Source organism: Neofelis nebulosa, chromosome 2, assembly GCF_028018385.1.
Source record: "Neofelis nebulosa isolate mNeoNeb1 chromosome 2, mNeoNeb1.pri, whole genome shotgun sequence".
NCBI classification, from domain to species: Eukaryota; Metazoa; Chordata; class Mammalia; order Carnivora; family Felidae; genus Neofelis; species Neofelis nebulosa.
In genome coordinates, this window is record NC_080783.1 from 143050633 (window position 1) to 143071949 (window position 21317).

At 35.5% G+C, this 21317-nt stretch overlaps 1 protein-coding gene across 2 annotated transcripts; it reads left to right on the forward strand.

Annotated features, from left to right (window-relative positions):
* Positions 1-140: 140 nt before the first annotated feature.
* TMED5 (transmembrane p24 trafficking protein 5) lies at positions 141-18861 on the forward strand. 2 transcript variants are annotated; one of them, XM_058716544.1, is made up of 6 exons: positions 141-563; positions 6753-6850; positions 12981-13164; position 15154; positions 15239-15292; positions 15883-16078. In XM_058716544.1, the coding sequence occupies exons 1-6, from the start codon at positions 375-377 to the stop codon at positions 15942-15944; spliced, it is 588 nt and encodes a 195-aa protein (XP_058572527.1). In that variant the 5' UTR covers positions 141-374; the 3' UTR covers positions 15945-16078. The 2 variants fall into 2 exon arrangements, with proteins under 2 accessions (XP_058572527.1, XP_058572526.1); XM_058716543.1 differs by lacking the exons at position 15154; positions 15239-15292 and having other exon boundaries at positions 160-563; positions 15883-18861.
* The last annotated feature ends 2456 nt before the right edge of the window (positions 18862-21317 follow it).

Here is a 21317-nt window from a genome sequence, read left to right on the forward strand (position 1 = left end):
CCAAGCCCGCTCGCTCCGAACTACATTTCCCACAATTACTCCTAAGACGCCCATTGGTGTGGGGGAAGCCATGGGAACCTGCCGCCCGAGTGTGAGGCGGGGCGCGCTCACGCCGGGCTTGAGGGGGCCGAGGCCGAGGCGGGTGCGGAAAAGGACTGCTGGCCCCGCCCCTCGGTCCCTACCCTTTGGAGGCCGGTGTTTCCCGCTCTGAGGGATCCTGTGCCGCCGTCGTGGCCACCACCTGGGGTTGCTTCAGGCTTCAGGCTTCAGGTTTCCCTGCCAACCACGAGGAGTCCAGGGAGGAAAAGCGGAGCCTAGGTGCCAGTAACGCACACCTCCCGCGTCTCTTCTAGCCCAAGATCGCCCCGGCAGGGATGGGCGTCAAGATCTGGCTGCCCTTCCCGGTGCTCCTCCTGGCCATTCTGTACCCAGTGCTGCTGCCGGTGGCTGCCGCCTTCACTCCCTCCTTAGACAGCGACTTCACGTTTACCCTTCCGGCCGGCCAGAAGGAGTGTTTCTACCAGCCCATGCCCCTGAAGGCCTCGCTGGAGATTGAGTACCAAGTAAGTGCGGAGAGTGAGCCAGCCTCCTTTATCCTAGCTACACCGTCTTCGCCTCTCACCCTCTTAGAAACTTCTTGTGGACTGCCGGGGTGGTGAACAGGGGAGGGCCGCCTGGGTGGCCTGCCAGCTCGGCGCAGGCGCACGAGGCTTGGTTCTCCTGGGGCCGGGGACCGAGAAGTTAGGCGGGACCTGGAATTCACTACCCGCCTTCTCCTCTTTCCTCTGGTCGGAAAGAGGCCAATACTGGTGATCTCGGTGGTTTCCCTCTTTGTTTCATAATTCACCCATCGCCTTGCTAACCAGCACATGCTCCGAATACTGGGAATTTCGCAATACAGGACTGATAACACGTTCTTCTTCGTCATTGGAGGAGATGATGACACTTGTTTTGTTACCCCCACCACGCTCACCCAATTCCGGTATTATAAATGTTCACTGTCATTGCTTCAGCTAAGGATTTTTGAATTGTGAACATGTGATTATCACTAAATCCGATTTTGGAATATTTTGAAAGGAGCTATTGATGTATTTAAGGGTACATTTCCTTCTCAGATATTTATTTTTAAGCCAGGTAATATCTAATTGTATATTAAAACTTTATAACCTTTCGTTCAGTATTGTAAGCATTTCTCCCATTGTTTTCTTTTTAGTATCTGCATAATAATATGTAGGGATTTGCCTTAATTGATGTAGTCATCGTGGTAGAGGATAATTTCTTAGAAGAAATCTTGTTAGTTCAACACAGCTAATTTTGATGTTTCTAGATAGCACTGCAAAAAAAGATGCATTGGTGTGGTTCGCCTTTTAATTTTTCACAAATTACTTAATTTATAATAAGATGTTAATTTTTTTAAGTTGATGTAAAGAATCTTTTCAACAACAGTTACTGTCACGTATAGAGCAAAATAAAAAGTTATGTAGAATTTATATCGGAAGGAACTTTAGAATTAAATTATACTTAAGGAAAGCAATAGCGCAGTATCTAAGGTTACATAGTGAGCAAAACTGAGACTAGAACGCAACATCTATTGATTACCAGTGTGGTTCAAAAGTTCATTTACCATGTGCCCGTAATTGGCGAGGGTCGGGGGTGGGGGGATGTGGGAGGAGTGTGGACGAGAAGACCCACGATGACACGGACAAAAAAAAAAAAGTTCCTGTTTTCAGGGATCTTATTATTTAAGGGACACTGGCCAATAAATAGGTAATTTCAATAAAGTATTGTTAAGTGCTGTAGAGAAGAGCCACTTCTCTGGGGTTTCAGAAAAGAATTCTGGAGAAAATAAATTTGAATCTAAAAAGATGCTTAAGTGAGACAAGAATGCAAGGAAGGAGGGGCAATTCAGGAAAAGGAACAAAACGAATAGTATATGCATAGTATGTTTTGTTGGTGGGCAGTATGTGGACACAAGTGCTGGGTCTTTATTAGACTTTAAAACTGTAAAGTCTAGGGTGCAAGTAGAAGGAAAAGAGATTGGAGGTGTCAGAAGGCTGGATGGATCAGGATCATGAATCTTAACCCAACGCGGGCCCTGAAGCCATACGGCATGGCTTTGCCCTTGTTCTGTACAAGGGCCATTGAAGATACAAGCAGCATGGTAACAGTCAAAACTGTTTTTCAGATAGGTCACTGGGTACAGTGTGGAAGATGGATTTAAGGAGGGCGAAATTAGAGGCAAGGAAACCAACGGGGGGTTAGTGAAATAATCCAGGTAAGAAAACAATTTGTCTTACTCAAAAATTCCTTAGTATTAATCCAGGTATTAGGGAGGAAATGTATATTAGCTACTGACCTCTTGTGATTATCATATAAGACTTCTAGAGATAAAATGCCTGGTTTGAAATCTTGACTCTGTCACTTAGTACCTATGTGATTTTGAACAAGTTACTTAACCTCTCACTTGTAAAATAGAGATAATAGTAATTACCTCATAGAGTTGATTTGAAAAAATGAGTAAATAATTGTTCATAGGTCATTCCTGACACATAGTAAATAGGCACTGAATGTTAGTTTTTTTCTACATTTACACTTCCTGAGTTAAATAGCTAGCTTCATTTAGCTTTACACTTTCCATCTTTAGTCACTCTTAAAGGGACTGTTCCCCCACTGCATTCCCCCTAAACAATATAGTTGTTCTTGGGTAGGGGGGGAGGAAAATCATTTAATGTCTGTAGTCCTAGACAGTGTTGGAGGACTTTCTAGGGTAAGGGGTAATCTTCAACTTTTTGTGTGCATTTTCCAACTCCATGATTAATTTTCCAATAACAATAAGCTACTGCTTTTTGTTTTCATTTTTAAAATATCAGAGAACAGACATTGCAGACATTGCCTTTGGGTTACTGTGACATATTGAAAAATTTTAACCATTTCTTACTTTTCAAGGTTAAGAGGATACTTCTAAAATAATTGACCACACCCACATTATATTAAGTTCTTAAAAACTTTTTAATGATTTTTTTAAGCTTATTTATTTTATATAAAGTACCAGTGTGAGAGGGGGAGAGAGAGAATCCCAAGCAGGCTCTTCACTGTCAGCACGGAGCCCCACAAGGGGCTCAAACCCACAAACCGTGAGATCATGACTCCAGCCAAAGTCAGATGCTTAACTGAATAAGCCACCCAGGACACCCCAGTTCTTTAAAAAAAAAAAATTTTTATGTTTATTTATTTTTGAGAGAGAGAGAGACACAGAGTGTGAGCAGGGGACGGTCAGAGAAAAAGGGAGGCACAGAATCCAAAGCAGGCTCCAGGCTCTGAGCTGTTAGCACAGAACCCAACACGGGCCTCGAACTCACAAACTGTGAGATCATGGCCTGAGCCGACGTTGGCGGCTTAACCGACTGAGCCACCCAGGCGCCCCAAGGACACCCCAGTTCTTAAAATTTTTAAATGTCAATACACATATCTTATGACTAAAATAGATCATTCATTTAACTTTTTAAATCATTGCTGAGTGCTTAATTTGTGTGAGCACTATGCTAAGCGCTATGGATACAATGATGAGTAAAAAAATAGTGCATGTTCTCATACTCATACAATCTAGTGTGGAAACAGGAATCAAATTGTTACATAAGTGTAAATTGTAACTCTAATGAAGGTAAGTATATACAGCTATGAGAGTATTTAATGGGAGGACTTAATTTCATCTGGAAATTGAGAGAAGACATTCCAGTTTTTTTTTTTTCTTTCTTTCTTTCTTTCTTTTCTTTTTTTTTTTTTTTTTTTTTTTTTTTTTTTTTTTTTTTTTTGAGAGAGAGAGAGAGAGTGCGCGCACGCAAGTTGAGGAGGGGCAGAGAGAGAATGAGACACAGAATCCAAACAGGGCTCCAGGCTCTGAGCTGTCAGCACAGAATCCCACCCGGGGCTTCAACGCAGGGCTCCAACCCACAAACCGTGAGAGCATGACCTGAGCTGAAGTCGGATGCTTAACCAACTGAGCCACCCCGGCTCCTCCGGAGAAGACATTTTAGAAGTAGAGTTCAGATCTATAGAAAAATCAGTTTTATTAGGCATAAAAGGAGTGAGCGGAACAAGGCGATTGGTAAAAAGAATACATGTGCCACGTATTGAGGAAGAAGACAGAAGAAAGCCTTCCTTATAGGAACCGAACGACTGTTAAAGCAACAGCACAGACTAGGGAAAGTGGCACTAATCTTTCAGTGAAATCATCAGGAAGTTTAGTTTCAGATTATTATTTTTTTTAATAAATATTTTACATCTTAAAATTGTATTTTATGTATTTTTAAGTATATTCTGTATTCTTAAATATCATTTTAAACAATTTCATTAAGCCTGACAGTCACTACCAATAATCTCTTTTAAACTTTGTTTTACTGAAATCTTTGTTTAGTTTTGTTAGATCTCTTATTTTCTGATTTAATGGGTATCTTTTTTTAGTTTTTTAGAGGATGATTCTTTGAATAATTCTTTTAAAATACTTTAAGTCCTTGGACATCTAAAAATGTACTTACTTTTTGCTTTCACTTTACCAAATATTTTTTTTTAATTGGGATCATTCAAGACATGGCTTCATTATGGTTTTTTGCATCTAGTATTATAGATAAGAATTCTGATGCCAATCTCAATTTTAAAGTTTATTTATTTTTGAGAGAGAGAGTTAGCATGAGAGAACGAGTGTGAGAGGGTCAGACAGAGAGAATCCCAGGCAGCCTCTGTGTTGACGAGGGGCTCAGTCTCACAACCATCAGATCATGACCTGAGTAGAAATCAAGAGTTAGACGCTTAACAGAATGAGCCATCCAGGTGCCCCCATCCCCCAGTTCTTGTTATTTTGCAGTTCTCTACTACTTATCATTGGAAGTTTCTAGGTTGTTCTTTTTAAATCCTTTGGGAAAGTCAGTAGGATTTTTACTTTTTTTCATTTATCCTGCTTCACCTCTATTAGTCCCTTCCAGTCTACAAAGATTTTTATCTTTTGAAGCAAAAATTTTTGTTCTGTAATTTAATGATTTCCTCCCTTCATTTCTCTTGGTTGTCTTCTTTGAAATGCTTGTTAGATATTTGAAATCTTTAGCTCTGTCCTTCATGAATGATCTTAAAATTTCCCTCATACTTTTCATCTCTATTTTTTCACCTTGTTCTGAGAATTCCGTGGTTCCTTCCAGTTTGCTGATTTTTAGTCTCTATCCATATTTATTCTGCTATCATAGCATTTGTTAAATAAATTTTGGCAACATTTTTTAATCTTTTTAAGAGCTTATTTTTCATACTAGGAACCTCATTTTTTATGGGTTACACATTCCTGAATTTCTCTGAGGATGTATATTCATCTGAGGAAACATTTTAAAGTCTGTTTATATTAACTATTTTTTCAGAACTTAATCCTCTCAGAAAAACCAATAACATGAAAAATGGGGCATTGATTTCTTTTTTTTTTTTTTTTTTTTAAGTTTATTTATTTTGAGAGAGAGAGATTGAGAGTGCAAGATGGGGAGGGGCAGAGAGAGGGAGAAAGAATCCCATGCTGTCAGCACAGAGCCTGATGCGGGGCTCAAACCCACCAACTGGGAGATCATGACCTAAGCTGAAATCGAGTCAGATGCTTAACTGACTGAGCCACCCAGGTCCTCCGTGGGGCACTGATTTCAACAAATGAGTCTCTAGTCTGTTTCAGTGAGAATGTTGAGATTGATAGCTATTGGTTTCCAGTGTTGTTATGGAATATTTATATCATTATATATATTCTTCATTTTATTGGGATGTAAAGAAGAAAAAGAATTCTGTATATTTAGCTAGCCATTTGAAACTACTACTGTTGATCAGTAAGTAGAGCACAGGAATAGGTAATTTTTTATATCATTCCATTAAAGCCACCAGAAAAAATAATAAACAAAATAGAGTGAAATAAGAAAAAGATTAGCTATTGGAGGCAGATTGCTGAGTTCAAGTTTTGACCATGCCATTCATTTGCTGTATCACCTTGGGGAAATTATTTCTGTATGCCTCACTTTTTCGTTTGTTTGTTTTCTGTTTGTTGGGTTGATTGGTTCTTCTACTTATGCCTTGATGATAATAATAAGACCTGCTTCTTAGAATTGTTGTGAGGAAATTAAACCACATGAAGCACTTAAAACAATGTGTGGCATACACTCTAATTGTTAGCTATCATCATCATCAGGACATTTTGGGATTGTAAAGGAACAGATTGTGTTCTTTGACCAGTAAACAAACAACCTAGTTGGAATATTCAGTTCATATTGGGGAATAATAGGTGAATACACTTAAGTCAGTTGGGGTCAGATCATGGAAGTTTTGAGTTCTGTGCTAAGAAATAGCTAATTATTATTTTATTGAAGATAAACAGAAAAGTTACATAAGCGTGCCCTAAATTACCTAGGTAAGGTCTATCATTTGAACTCCCTTCGTGTTTCTTTCCACTCTACAGGGCCTCTCAACCAAGGCACCATTTTAGGAAGATTATTTCAGTAATATTTATAAAGCCTAAATTTAGATGCTGGCAACATGAATTGGTAAGAAAGTTCCAAAAATGAATGGAAATGAATGGAATTGAATGGATGGTCTTTCTGCTCTTTCCTAGCCCTTACATGCATCTTGTTGACTTTCTTACCTCTCTAGGTTTAGAAAGAAAATCATTTCGTCACATGATCTACTTCATATATTTTTTATTCTATATATAATGTGTTCTTCTCTTTTGTGCTTTTCTACAGGTCTTAGATGGAGCGGGATTAGATATTGATTTCCATCTTGCCTCTCCACAAGGAAGAACCTTAGTTTTTGAACAAAGAAAATCAGATGGAGTTCACACGTAAGTAGTAATCCCTTAGTTGAGTTTCTTGGGCTGAATAATACCAATGGGCTATCTGCAAGGCAGGGAAATTTAGCACATTTGATGATACTAAACATTAGTATTAAATGATTCCATATGAACATTTTAAGCAGTCTTTGAGAGTGGTCTAGTATAAACTAAAATGTCTTCCTTTAACTTTTTTCCCTTTTTTTAGGCATATTGTATTAATCCTAACTAATTTCTTTCTTTGCTTTGGTTAAATAGGATGAATGTGTCCTAGGTGTTGAATTCAGTCTGTTGTGGAATTTTAAACCTGTTTTTCTAGCTAGCACAACCTTTCCATTTTAAGTTACTGTTTATGTATATAGTTTTGGGTTTGTTTTTTAGTTTTTAGGTTATAGTTTTTTTTTTAGCTGTTGGCTAGATCATATTTGTCCACTGTTCCTTTGCTTAAAAAAACAAGTACAGTGATGCCTGGGTGGCTCAGTCAGTTAAGCATCCAGCTCTTATGATCTCATAGTCATGAGAACGAGCCCCTCATCAGGCTCTGCACTGGCAGCATGGAGCCTGCTTAAGATTCTGCCCCTCCCCTGCTTGTACTCAGTCTCTTCCTCTTTCTCTCAAAAAAAAAAAAAAAAAAAAAAAAAAGTATAGTATGTCTTTGTACGTATGTGTTGTATATGTATGCCTCTTACTAAGGCCTCATTCTTCTTAGATAATTAGAAGATAATAAAAGATCTGACCATAGGAAGCCAGAAAGGAAGAAAATAACTTGTTACAAATTTAGAGTTTAACAAAAGGCTATATATGCTCTCTTACATCTCACTTCTCTTTGTTCATATCTTGTGTGTTTCCCTCTTCCATTCTATTATTTTACTGCAGCACTATGTTTACTCATTGCATTAAAACTAAATTGTGAGTTTGCAGTTAGAAGAAAAGCAAGTACAGTCTAATGTTTGCCATAAACTAGGCTTTGCATTTTATATGCTTCTAAATTAATCATTCTAACTCATTATGAGAGATTCCTTGATTCCTCAATTCTCATTTTACAGACAAGGAGGCTCAGAGAAGTTAATTAAGTCTGCAGGGATACACATTTATTAAGAGGACGCAGGATAGGGGCCCCTGGGTTTCTCAGTATGTTCAGCATCTGACACTCAATTTCGGTTCAGGTCATGATCTCACATTTCTCGTGGAATCAAGCCTGAAGTCTAGCTCTGTGATGGCAGTGCGTATCCTGCTTGGGATTCTCTCTCTCCCTCTCTGCCCCTTCCCTGTTCAAGTGCTGTATGCCCACACACTTGCAGGGCTGTCTCTCTCTCAAAATAAGTAAAAACTTAAAAAAATATATTAAGAAGTTAATATAACTAAAGATAAACTTTTGTTTAAATCTAATTTTTAGAAGGTAGGTTTGAAATTTGGTGTAGTGATTAAGAGTGAGTTGTACAGCCTGGTTTTAAATACTGGTTTCACTGTTCACTAGCTGTGTAACTTTCATTAACTTACTCTAGTGCTCTATGCCTCAATTTCTTTTTTTTTTTATTTTAACTTGTTTTACTTTTTATTTTTTTAAGTTTTCATCCAAATTAGTTAGCATATAGTGCAACAATGATTTCAGGAGTAGATTCTTTAGTGCCCCTTACCCATTTAGCCCATCCCCCTCCCACAACCCCTCGCGTAACCCTCAGTTTGTTCTCCATATTTATGAGTCTCTTCTGTTTTGTCCCCCTCCCTGTTTTTATATTATTTTTGTTTCCCTTATGTTCATGTTTTGTCTCTTAAAGTCCTCATGAATGAAGTCATACAATTTTTGTCTTTCTCTAATTTCACTTAGCACAATACCCTCCAGTTCCATCCACGTAGTTGTAAATGGCAATATTTCATTCTTTTTGATTGCCGAGTAATACTCCATTGTGTGTGTGTGTGTGTGTGTGTGTGTGTGTGTGTATCTCACATCTTCTTTATCCATTCACCCATCGATGAACATTTGGGCTCTTTTCATACTTTGGCTATTGTTGATAGTGCTGCTATAAACATGGGGTGCATGTGTCCCTTCGAAACAGCACACCTGTATCCCTTGGATAAATGCCTAGTAGTGCAATTGCTGGGTCATAGGGTAGTTCTATTTTTAGTTTTTTGAGGAATCTCCATACTGTTTTCCAGAGTGGCTGCACCAGCTTGCATTCCCATCAGTTTCTTTATTGCTAAAATGATCATGATAAATGTTAAGTTGGTAAAACGATAGAAAAAGTAGTAACATGTACCTCAGAGGACTGTGGTGAATAAAAAAAAAATTAATACATATAAAGTGCTTAGAACAGTGGCCTGGCATATCTAAAGAACTCAATAAATGTGAACTTTTATAAACTCAGTCTTTTCTCCCAATGGTTTAATGAGAGGTAATTCTGTACAAGAAAGCAAGATACCTTTTCTTCCTAACAGTTCATTTTAATTTATTCCTAAAGGAAAGGAGGAAATTGGAGGAAAAAAATGGCAGAAATTCTACATATTCTCTATAGTCTCAAATTTAAAGATAAGTTACACTTTTAGTTTCTGTTCATAACTATCAAATAAAAAGCATAGTTCCCAGTTTATCAATCTAAACTGACTTTTTAAATTACTATCTCTGCATTAATGGTTTATATAAAGATTTTTCCTGAGCTCTGCATAGGTAAAGTGCCATTTTAAAAAGCATTTTAGAGGCACCTGGGTGGCTCAGTTGAGTGTCTGACTTTGGCTCAGGTCATGATCTCACAGTTTGTAGGTTCAAGCCCCACGTCAGGCTCTGTGCTGACAGCTCAGATCCTGGAGCCTGCTTCAGATTCTCTGTCTTCCTCTCCAGTTACACTCTATGTCTCTCTCTCTTTCAAAAATAAAGATTTAAAAAATTTAAAAAATAAAGCAGTTTTGGGGCGCCTGGGTGGCTCAGTTAAGTGGCCGACTTCGGCTCAGGTCATGATATCGCGGTCCGTGAGATGGAGCCCCGCGTCAGGCTCTGTGCGGACAGCTCAGAGCCTGGAGCCTGTTTCAGATTCTGTGTCTCCCTCTCTCTGACCCTCCCCCATTCATGCTCTCTCTCTGTCTCAAAAATAAATAAACGTTAAAAAAAAAAAATAAATAAAGCAGTTTAATAAAATTTAAAAATTTAATAAAAAATTAAAACTTTAAAATTTAAAAATATATATAAAAATCTAAAAATTAAATAAAAATAAAAAATAAGAGTATTGTTATTGAAAAGAGTATTATAGTTGAGATATTCTTCCCCCTCATTCATTCATAGACGTATTTAGTATTTACTATCAATTACCACATACACTGGTTAACAAAGACAAATAATTGGGGGCTCCTGGGTGGCTTAGTCAGTTGAGCGTCCGACTTCGGCTCAGGTCATGATCTCACAGCTCGTGAGTTCGAGCCCCGCGTCGGTCTCTGTGCTGACAGCTCAGAGTCTGGAGGCTGCTTTAGACTCTGTGTCTCCCTCTCTCTCTGCCCCTAACCCACTCGCATTCTGTCTCTGTCTCTCTCAAAAATAAACATTAAAAAATTTTAAAAAAATACGAATAATTGTAATAGCTAGTACTTGCATAGTGCTATGTGCCAGAAATATTCTAAGCATTGTATAGTAGAAAGCAAGAATTGTTTGTTTTGGGTTTTTTTTGGAACACTGCTTTTTTTCTTTTATTAGAGTTTATTCATTTGTTTTGAGAGAGAGAAAGAGCACAAGTGGGAAAGGAACAGAGAGGAGAGAAAATTCCAAGCAGGCTTCTTGCCATCAGCACAGGGCCCAACATGGGGCTCAAACACACCAACCATGGGATCATGATCTGAGCTGAGATCAAGAGTCAGACACTTAACTGACAGCCACCCAGATGCCCAGAAAGCAAGAATTTTGATCTATCCTGCCTCCTCTAATTTTTTTTTAATGTTTACTCATTTTGAGAAAGAGAGAACAGGGGGGAGGGGCAGAGAGACGGAGAGAGGATCCCAAGCAGGCTCCACACTGCTAGCACAGAGCCCATGAGATCATGACCTGAGCTGAAATCAAGAGTTGGACGCTCAACCAACTGAGCCACCCAGGTGCCCCTAGCTATAGTAACTTTTTTAAGGCAACTAAAATAGCTGTTATGACACTGAAATAGTTTTTTTGTTAAATCCTTAAAACAAATACTGTCCTTCCAGAAGGCAGGGTTAGGAAAAATGTCTCCAGAGCTACAAACACCTTAAGTAACAGCTATTGGCTGGCACTTTTGGGAATGAGAAATTTTGTGTGTGTGTGTATGTATTTTTCTAGACAACTGAATTAATACCACCCTAACTTACATGAGAACTTACTAATTTTGGATGACTTATGTTCTTTATTCTAATTGGAAGGAAAATTAACTGCATTTCTTATTTGGTAATATTTTGTATCATTTGTAGTAATAAAGTTCCTTTCTACTAAAAGTAATTAACACAGATTTAGAAAGAGATTAGTATAGGAATGACTATAAAGTAGTAAACATCTTTTTTTTTCATACACATGCATAAGTTCATACATGTCAGTGCTTCTCAAACGTTTTTCATTTTTACCCTTGTCCCCATGCACCCTTTCTAGACTTTTATGCCTCATCATCCCGTGAAATTTTAGAACCAATTTTTTTACCTGTGTCTTTGTACACGTAAAAAGAGTAGGTACAGAAAGCTTCCCCTTTTTATCCATTTCAGGGTTAAAAGTGGCTAAATAAAGTTGAGTTAAATAAAATAAAGACTAAACAAAATTAAGAGTTACATTAAAAAGTGATTAACATTGAATTATACTTTACAAATAGTCATAACATTTTTTTCCTTTTAAAATTGTTCCCCACTGTATTTGCCAGTATTCTTCAAGCTTCTTCCAAAGGTTAAATACATCCTCAAAGACAAAGGTTTGTCATGGCTGAGGAGATCGCAAAGAATGCAGACAGGCTCTGAACAGTATTACAGAAAAGAAAGATCAATTAACTCAAGTCAAAACCAAACTTCGTCTATGCGTATGACAGACTTATGTGATCATAGGCAAGTATTTTATGTGAACCTTATTTTACTTACCTTGAAAAGGTCAATTATGCCTAACTTCCAAATATGATGGTAAGGATTAAAAGAGATAGAATATGTGAAAGCAGTGTGCATTTTTTATTGGGGGTAGATAAGCATTTAGTATTTTTTATGTATAGTATATATGTTAAAATCCAGGCAAATTACTGAGTACTTATCTCTTATGCTTCAAGTTGGAAACAGGTGGAAGAGATGGGGACTGACTTAAAGAGGAGAACCACATGCTGTAGTGACAAGGCTATAGAAAATGATACATGTACCTCAGTTTAAGCAATCCATTGTATTGGAAATAAGAAAATTTCAGAATCATTTAAACCAACCTTCCATGAACCAGTCCCAACAAAAACTAAAACTCAGTTTCAGTGGTTTTTGTGGCCGGCACTAGTAAATGTCATTAGCCTATGCAGTATTTTTCTTGTTAAAGTTTAAAAAAAAATAGGAAGCCACTTTGCTAAAGTAACTGTGCCCAGGCCAATTATCTTGAATGTGAAGCTAATGAGACCAAGATTAAAAGTATAAGTCAGATGTGAGTGGCATTTACACAGTAAAGGGTAATGCCACTGACAGTAAAGCTCTGGTTGTTGGCTACTGACCTCATCCTAACCTTTGTAAAGTATGTTATAAAAACATTCTTAATCTGTAGGCCTGGAAGAAAAGCATTTGGAACAACCCATCACTACTTTTGAAAACAAAACTCACGTTAGAGTTATCTCAATTGAAGAGGAGGTTTGTGGTCTTATTTGCATACAAATTGACTCATAAGTTACTTTTAATAGTGTGTAAATATTAAAGATCATTTTGAGGTATCATGTATCTATGTTTTTAATCTTATCCTTTTCCAAAAATTAGGTCAAGACCTTTTACCATAATTTCCTGAGCCAATGCCAAGCACATGGATATTAACAAGTTACCTCTTTCCCAAGAAATTATAAATTATCTTTCAATACTAAGCTGTCAGCAAACTGTCCAATTACTAACGTAAACCATGTTATTTCTTTTTCTATCTATAGGAATTTTTTCTTTGATCCTAAATAGAAGTACAGATAACTGAAGACATACACTTTTTTTAACACAGGATAGAGACTGAAGACGGTGACTACATGTTCTGCTTTGATAATACATTCAGCACCATTTCTGAGAAGGTGATTTTCTTTGAATTAATCCTGGATAATATGGGAGAACAGATGCAAGAACAAGAGGACTGGAAGAAATATATTACTGGCACAGACATGTTGGATATGAAACTGGAAGATATCCTGGTCAGTATGATCTTTTAATAAATAAAAATTATCCACAGGCCTGACTATGTGATAGGCACAGAAATAAGCATTTTCTCTGCATCATCTCAGGTAATCTTTACTTATGAACTCTGAGGACTATTTATCTCCATCTTTCCAATGAGGAAATTGTGCTTTAGGGAGCTTAAGTAATCTTTCTTTCATATAATGAGAGAGGAGGGAAATAGAATTTGAACATAAGCTCTTAACTCTGAAACTCTCTTAGAATATTCACAAACAGAAGAATGTAATGATCTATAGTGTACTTGCACATAGAATAAAAGTGAGTAATTTGTAAACCCTTAAGATGTAGAGGCATTTTCCTCACAGCATGGTTTTTATAACATGAAATTTGATATTACTTGGTTAATTTGGGAACACTGTTTAAATTACTCAGACCAGACCTAGCAGTCACCAGAAACTAGGACTACATTCAGGAGTAAAAACTCTTAGACTATGGCTTCTTTGTTTGAATTTCTTTATACTTTTATCATTAACATGCATAGTGAAAGGTACATGTTACTATTTGTTAATAATAGTACTAGCGATAGGGGGAATAGGTCAGTACCTTCAGCCACAGATAGATGTAATCAAATCATAGAATTTACTGAGTGATATTTGTAAATAACATATAGCTGTATGATAGAAATTCCTGCAGGAAAACTAACATGGTTTTGCAAATTGAAACTGTGTAACCTCTAATACTTTTATAACCTAACTTTTTTTTCTTCTTATAATACGGTATTTTGATCACTTGAGGTTTATTAGGAAAGCAACTATCAAATTATAGAAGAGACCTATTATATGTAGATCAGTTAGCTTACGAAGTTGGAAAATTAAACAATCGTGTATGTGTGACTGCTTAGTAACTGAGCTCTCAGAGCCTTGGTTTTCTCACTTGCCAAATGGAGAGAATACCTCTAGAGTCGTTGTGAGGATGAAATATGATCTAGCATGTATAGAAGTGCTTTAAATGGTGTCTGGTACAAAAAAATGTTAGTTTTCTTAGCTCTTCCACGAGTGTTACTAAGAATACAAACTGAAAGGATTAAGTTTGATTGGTATGAATTTTTACCATAACAGTTTTTTATCTCACCATTTCCCATAGATATATATTTAAAATCTCAATCATATTAACTTATTGTTCCATTTTTATTTTGCCAACAAGAACAGTAGTACTTACATTATTCTTATTAGTACTTCACTGCATTCTCAGGAGATTGAATTCATTCACATGGTTAAACAAAATGACCAGCAAGTTCAGACTTAAATATGGTTTAAGTACTTGTAAGTCCTTTTTAAAGAAAAATAAAATGTCTTTCAGCTTTACTTCCCCAAAATTTAGTTTCATAACAGCAAACTTTAATAAATAATTTTGTGTTTGAGTATCATTTCTATAACATTGAAAAGAATTATGCATGATCTTTTTATTTGGGGATCTGAATTCTTTATTTTTCTAGACAATATTTGCATTACTAGGTTACCATTCTTTACAAATAGGCCTAAATGATAAATACTACACTTTGTAGTTTTGTAGGTTTAGCAGAAGAGTCTGAAATTTTGAGTATAGTTTTTGCTTAAATGAGGACCTTAAGCAAAATGACTATCCAGGAAAGTCTGTTTCTAGTATTTTCTTATTTTTGCCATAAGTACAGTTGACTGTTGAACAATCTGCAATTGAACTGTGCCATCTACTTATACACAGATTTTCTTTAGTAAGTGGAATGTAGTACTGTATATGCATTTTCTCTTATGATTTTCTGAGTAACGTTTTCTTCTCTCTAGCTTACTTTATTATAAAAATACAGTACATAATACATATAACAAAAAGTGTGCTGATTGTTTAGGTTATCAGTAAGGCTTCTGGTCAACAGTTGGCTATTAGTGGTTAAGTTTTTAGGAAATCTAAAGATTTACATGGAATTTTAACTGTGCAGGGCATTGGCATCTCTAACCCCCATGTTGTTCAAGGGTCAACTATGACATCATTTCAAACCTCAATTTTATCTTCTATTCATATAGCCCTTTTATAGTTTTCAAATCACTTCTCACCAAGACCCTACTATAAAAATACGTTTTTCAGAAGATGTACAATTTAGAGTGCATCTTAGTAATAAGCTTTTACAAATGTGATCTTGGAACATTTTTTAAAAAATAGATTTGCTTATACTTTGGGATGTATAATATACATATCAAAAATTGGAATATTTTCTAATTTCACTACATTTTCTGAGATAAAAACATTGGGTGTTTTGCTAGACACTACACTGGGCCAGACTAACATTCAAAGAAGAAAATATAAACCCACAGTGCATTATATAAAGACAAATACCTAAACACTGTTATCAGGTTTTTTAAAAACTTAGTTATTTTCTTATGGTTGTGAGGGCTGAGAAAGAGGTAATGTATGTAAAACCCCTGGTACTATACCACTCAAATGGATTTTCACATTATTTATTTTCAATTTACAGTAGCTTTGCTCCTCTGTTAAATAACTATTTATAAAAAAATAATTTAAATAAACCAGGAGAACTGTTACATAAACTTACAGAGATCTTTAGGTAATCCAAGTAGCACCTGTCCCTTAATTGTTTGGATATAAAACTAATATGAATGTCAGGGTACTGTGAATCACATGTTTAAATTGGCTTAAATTTACTGAGCATTCTTTTATAGTAAAATTATTTTATTTATCTCCAGGAATCCATCAACAGTATCAAGGCCAGACTAAGCAAAAGCGGTCACATCCAGACTCTGCTTAGAGCATTTGAAGCTCGTGATCGAAATATCCAAGAAAGCAACTTCGATAGAGTCAATTTCTGGTCTATGGTTAACTTAGTGGTAATGGTGGTAGTGTCAGCCATTCAAGTTTATATGCTGAAGAGTCTATTTGAAGATAAGAGGAAAAGTAGAACTTAAAACTTTAAACTAGACTACTTAACATAAAAAAGAGAGATGGAAAAATGTAATATACCTTACAGTTAAAGTCCAAGACCATTAATAGTCTTTTCAAAAAAGATTTTCAGGTATTACCACAAGCGTGAAGCAAGTACAATTTTAATGTGAAAGGAAAGTCTTCACTTTCATCTGTGCAAGTAGTCTTATTGCTTCAGTTGTACTTAAATATATAACAAATATTTTGCAGAGTATAGGTATAATTGAATGAAGCCATATTAATAACAGCATTTTCCTAAGTTTGAAAAACTTTTGCAAATGTCATAGGTGATTTAAATAAATGAGCTTTGGGCCCAAATGCAACACCAAACAATGTTTTTAAAAGATTCTCTTACCTAGAAGTTTCTTTGTAAATTTGGCAAATACAAATTAATACAGGTTTTCAATATATTGAAGTTTCTTTGTAAATGTGGCAATTATAAATTAACTGTGTAAGTTTCCAGTATATTAAGTTATAAATCATCTGAGAATTACCTAATCATAGATTGGAATAATCTTTAGAAAACAAAAACTCAACTTTTCTTTTTACATATGTATCTCTCCTATAATGTAAATAGACACATAGCTGTGAAAAACAGATTTGTGAGACTTTTATAACCAAATATATTTCAATTTAAAATATTAACAAAAAGTATTAGTTTTATAGACTTAGCTTACAGCCCCCAAAGGCCAATATTTTCATAATTCTTAAATTGCTCAGTCATTATTAAAATTTGGAAAAATTTTCTCCTTGAAATGAAATAGCTCAGTCTCCATAGGGACACATTTTGTCTAGTCCTTAACTAAGATCTAGAATTTTGAAATTAAATGTGACAAAAAATACTTTTATATTACCTATCAGCAGTGTTATGTTAATTTTAACATGATTATTGACTTGGATAATACATTATTACCAACAGTTGTGAAGGAAAATATTGCTTTAAAAATCTGGGCCTAACATAAATAAAGATCTCTTTTTCTGAGTTCTTAAAATCAACAACAAAAAAAATAACAAAATCAATAAAGAAGAATTTGAGTAAGCTTGAGAACATCTGATCAAAATTAAGTTCACTTAAATAAACTGTAAGTATCTAGAATCTGATTGGTTCACTAATGACCCTATCCTAAATAATAATCAGACTAAATGCTAGTTAATTGTAGAAACTATACTTGGCCATGGCTTTTATTGTTTTACAGTTGTTTTATTCTGTTTTGAATTGTCTTTTATAAGTATTCAGGTATATTTTATGAAACAAACTCTACTGTAAGATTTAGCACTGGGTAAACATTACAACTTTTATTATAACTTTCATTAAATTACTTTTCTGATCACTTTATTTATTGACATTCAAGTAAGGATTGAAAGCCTACAGAATCCCAAATTTAGAGTTGATATGTGAATAACTTTATATAAAGTCTCTGACATCCTTGCTTATTGGGTCTATGGAGTCTTACTCGTATACTAGTAATTTAGCTACATTAAGTAGAATTTTTAGCTTTTATCGATTTGTAATACTGGTTAAGACAAATATGAGTTAGAAACAATCAGCTTACAAGTTTGAATATAGCACCCCTCTGTACATTAGTACTGCTTGAATTCTTAAGCAATGATATCAAGAGAATGGTTTATTAATTTACAGTCAGAGTGGTACAAAAAGATTTATTTCCCTCCTTCTTATGCCTTTGGGAGAACAAAGGTTAGATATCCCTACTCTGAAGCTTTTTAAAAATGAGAATTGATTACCTTAACTGACCCAAGGAAATGCTTTTATGTGTCCAGGAGTAGCACCTGAAATACAGGCAAAACAAGGGCCAATAATTGCCTATGAAGTCCCATTCCCCTCTTCTGTTAAACTCAAAATGAGAAGCAAACTTACCATACTATACCTAATAAAACAGTGCAGATATAAACTACTGCATCTTTTCTATAAAACTGTGATTAAGAATTCTACCTCTGGCTGGCTACTGTACTGTACTGATTCCTTACCTAACAATGAATTTGTTACATCATCTACGTATGATTCATGCCACTGATTTTAAACCTGTGATTCAGTAACTTCTTACCTTATAATGGCCTTATTTGGAAAACAAAGAATTTAGGAATACTGAGGACAATTTTATTTTTATAGGCACAAAATGAAGAGTGGGATTAAGAATGTTACTTGTATTAACCAAAAAAAGTATAATCAGTGAACAAAGAACTAAATTCTTTGGCATACAGATTATCTGCCTCGTGTGGTTTTTTAAATGTCAGTATTAAATTTTGAAATTAAAATTATGCTAAAATTAAGCTATCACATAATGGCTGATTTTGTCTTTGGTGTTTAGCTACATAAACTCTTAAAATACTGTTAATATTTAAGGCCTAGAGTTTTATTCTCATTTGCATTTGGGTCATTAATGATATGCTATCCTTTCAAGGTATAGAAGGTAAAGAAGTGGTTGAAATAGGAAGGAAATAAATTACAAATTGAAATGTAATTTTGTTAAGTAGGTTTATCCTTCTTAAGCATTGTTATTATGTCTTAAAATTAACAAAAATTGAGTACCTATAATTGTATGCCTCCCTAAATAAAAATTCTTTATCTGAAATTTAAAAAATGATTCAGCATGTAATAGCTTTTCATCTGAAGTGTAATACATAATCATTGTTGCTCAAATTGCTTTATAGTTGTTAACAGCCTTATTAAAAGAGCAATGTATACTATGCTGAATATACATAATAAAAATTACAGTCAAAGGAAATTTTACTTATCTGTCATTGTCAATGCTAAGCCTTAAAACCTTCATTGATCTCATACTTGGCCTTGTGTGCTCTCCCTTCCATTTGAAAACCCATAGTTCTCTGCACTTCCTATTGTAGGTCATTCTGCCTTGCATTGGATTTCCATTTATATGTGTTCTTATTCATCTGTTGCCCAAACATGCATTGTAACTATAAGGTGCTCAAAATACAGAGGGGGGAAAAAAGAGCCAAAGGTCATCACTTCTGAAAGTTTGGAATGCTACATAAGCACCCAAGGTGCTTGTTCCACTCCTCTAACCCAACCCCAGAAATTGATTGCTTAGGTCTATAATAGGGCTCAAGAATCTTAATTTTTAACCAACACAACTTGGGATTGTAGTATCCATTATCCCTGGACCATTTGCTAACTGAGGGATCTTGAGAAATCAAACTTCCTTTGAGTCTATTTCTTTGTCTATAGAAACATTTTAGGTAGCATCTTAAATCTTGGTTAAAATCACATAAGAGTCCAATGCTTGGTGGAAATTAGTTTGTTATTGGTATTTCCTTACCATCCAGACAAGACACTCTTCCCCTCCAAGCTGATAGAATTCCTTAGGCACCTTTCTGCTTCTGCACTGCCATCACTTTCAGGTGTCTGGGTTTCTGGAAGGTTTGTGTCATTACAAACTAAAGCTAGACTACACTTTACTGTATGTCTGGGAAAAGGGCATAGAATAAAGAATCCACACCTAAGACGATGTTACATGAAAGACAGAACACTGAGATGGGACTCTGTATCTTGTATCTGAAAGAAAAAAGCAAGAAAATGCCAAGCAGGGAAAAATTTGGAGGTCTTCAATGACCATGAGTCAACAGCAAAATGAAGAATCTGTTACCAACACTCCCACTCCTGGAAGTTCTCAAGTGGCAATAATGATCAGATGTCAAAGGGTTCATTTCTACACTTGATAACAAGTGGAAGGAGGGACTAATAAACCTAATGTTTCTACCCTACCTTTATTTCAATTCCAAAAGGACTAGTACTGCTAGGGCAAAGCTGAAAGAAAAGGCAACAGCTTAAAAAGACACATTTTGGAGTTCTATTTTGTTGGATTTTGCTTGGTATTCAAAACCAAATTGGAAACAAAAAAACACAATACTGCTGACAATCACACTCCAAAGAAAATCACGTTTAGGTATAAATCTTAGCAAATCCTGTACAAGATCTGTATGCTGAAAATTATCAAAAGTTGATGAAAGATCAAAGACCCAAACAAGTAGAGAGATGTACCATGCTCCATGGATTGGAAGGCTCAAAACAGTAAAATGGTCAATTCTTCCCTAAATCTGTAAATTTAACATTCCTATCAAAATCCAGCAAGGTTTTTTTTGTAGAGGGAGAGAAGCTTACTCTAAAACATATGGAAAGGCAAAAAACTAAGACCAGGATGAAAGGACTAAGACAATTTTTTAGAAAAATAAAAAATGAATCAAGAATTAAGTCTACAGTAATCAACACTGTGTGATACTGGTGGAGGGGTAGACACATAATGGAACAGAGATTCCAGAAATACATCAAACAAGTCCAACTGATTTTCAATAAAGATGCAAAAGCAATACAGAAAGACAGCCTTGTGAACAAATAGTGCTACAGCAATTGGAACAGACAGGTGAAAACATGAATTTAAATGTAAAAACCTATAAAGCTTTTCAAAAAACTGAGAAAATCTTCAGGACCTAGAGCTGGACAAAATTTTCACCCTTGACACCAAATGCATGACTCATATAAGGAAAAACTGATAAGCCAGACCTCATCAGAAGTAAAAACTCACTAAAGATCCTGTTGTGGGGTTGGAAAAAGTAAACTGCTCCCTATCTGAAAACAGACTAGATTATACAGCTGACCCTGTGCAGCCCAAACTCATCTTGTTCAAGGGTCAAATGCATAAAAACTTCTCAAAGCTAAAAAAAAAAAAAAAAAAAAAAAAAAAATTGGTTATAAAGTGGGCAAACAACCTGAAGAAATATGTGGATGGCATCATTAGCCATTAGGGAAATTCAAGTTAAAATCATGAGGTATCACTACCCAAATGGCTAAAATAAATTACCAACAGCTGAAACTAATGTAACACTTTGTGTCAACTTTTGTTTTCTAAAAGCTACCAAATGCTGGCAAGGATGCAAGAAAAATTAGATCATTCATACACTGCTGGTGGGATATAAAATGGTAGTCACTAGAAAATATTTTAGCAGTTTCTTATAAAATTAAACATGCACTTACCATGCAACCCAGCATTTATACTCTTGAATACGTGAACCTCAGAAATAAAAATGTTCATATAAAAAGCTGTACACAAATTATATATATATAGCAGCTTCATATTTAACAACCTCAAACTAGAAATAACCTACATGCCCTTCAAAGAGTGAATGATTTAACTTTGCTACATCCATACCATGGGATAAAGGAACA

What these genes read in the sequence shown, in the direction of transcription:
- TMED5 (XM_058716543.1), top strand. Translation starts at nt 375, where the DNA reads ATGGGCGTCAAGATCTGGCTGCCCTTCCCGGTGCTCCTCCTGGCCATT. An exon ending in CGCTGGAGATTGAGTACCAA is followed by an intron (nt 564 to 6,752) that starts GTAAGTGCGGAG and finishes GCTTTTCTACAG; the next exon opens with GTCTTAGATGGAGCGGGATT. An exon ending in TGAAACTGGAAGATATCCTG is followed by an intron (nt 13,165 to 15,882) that starts GTCAGTATGATC and finishes ATTTATCTCCAG; the next exon opens with GAATCCATCAACAGTATCAA.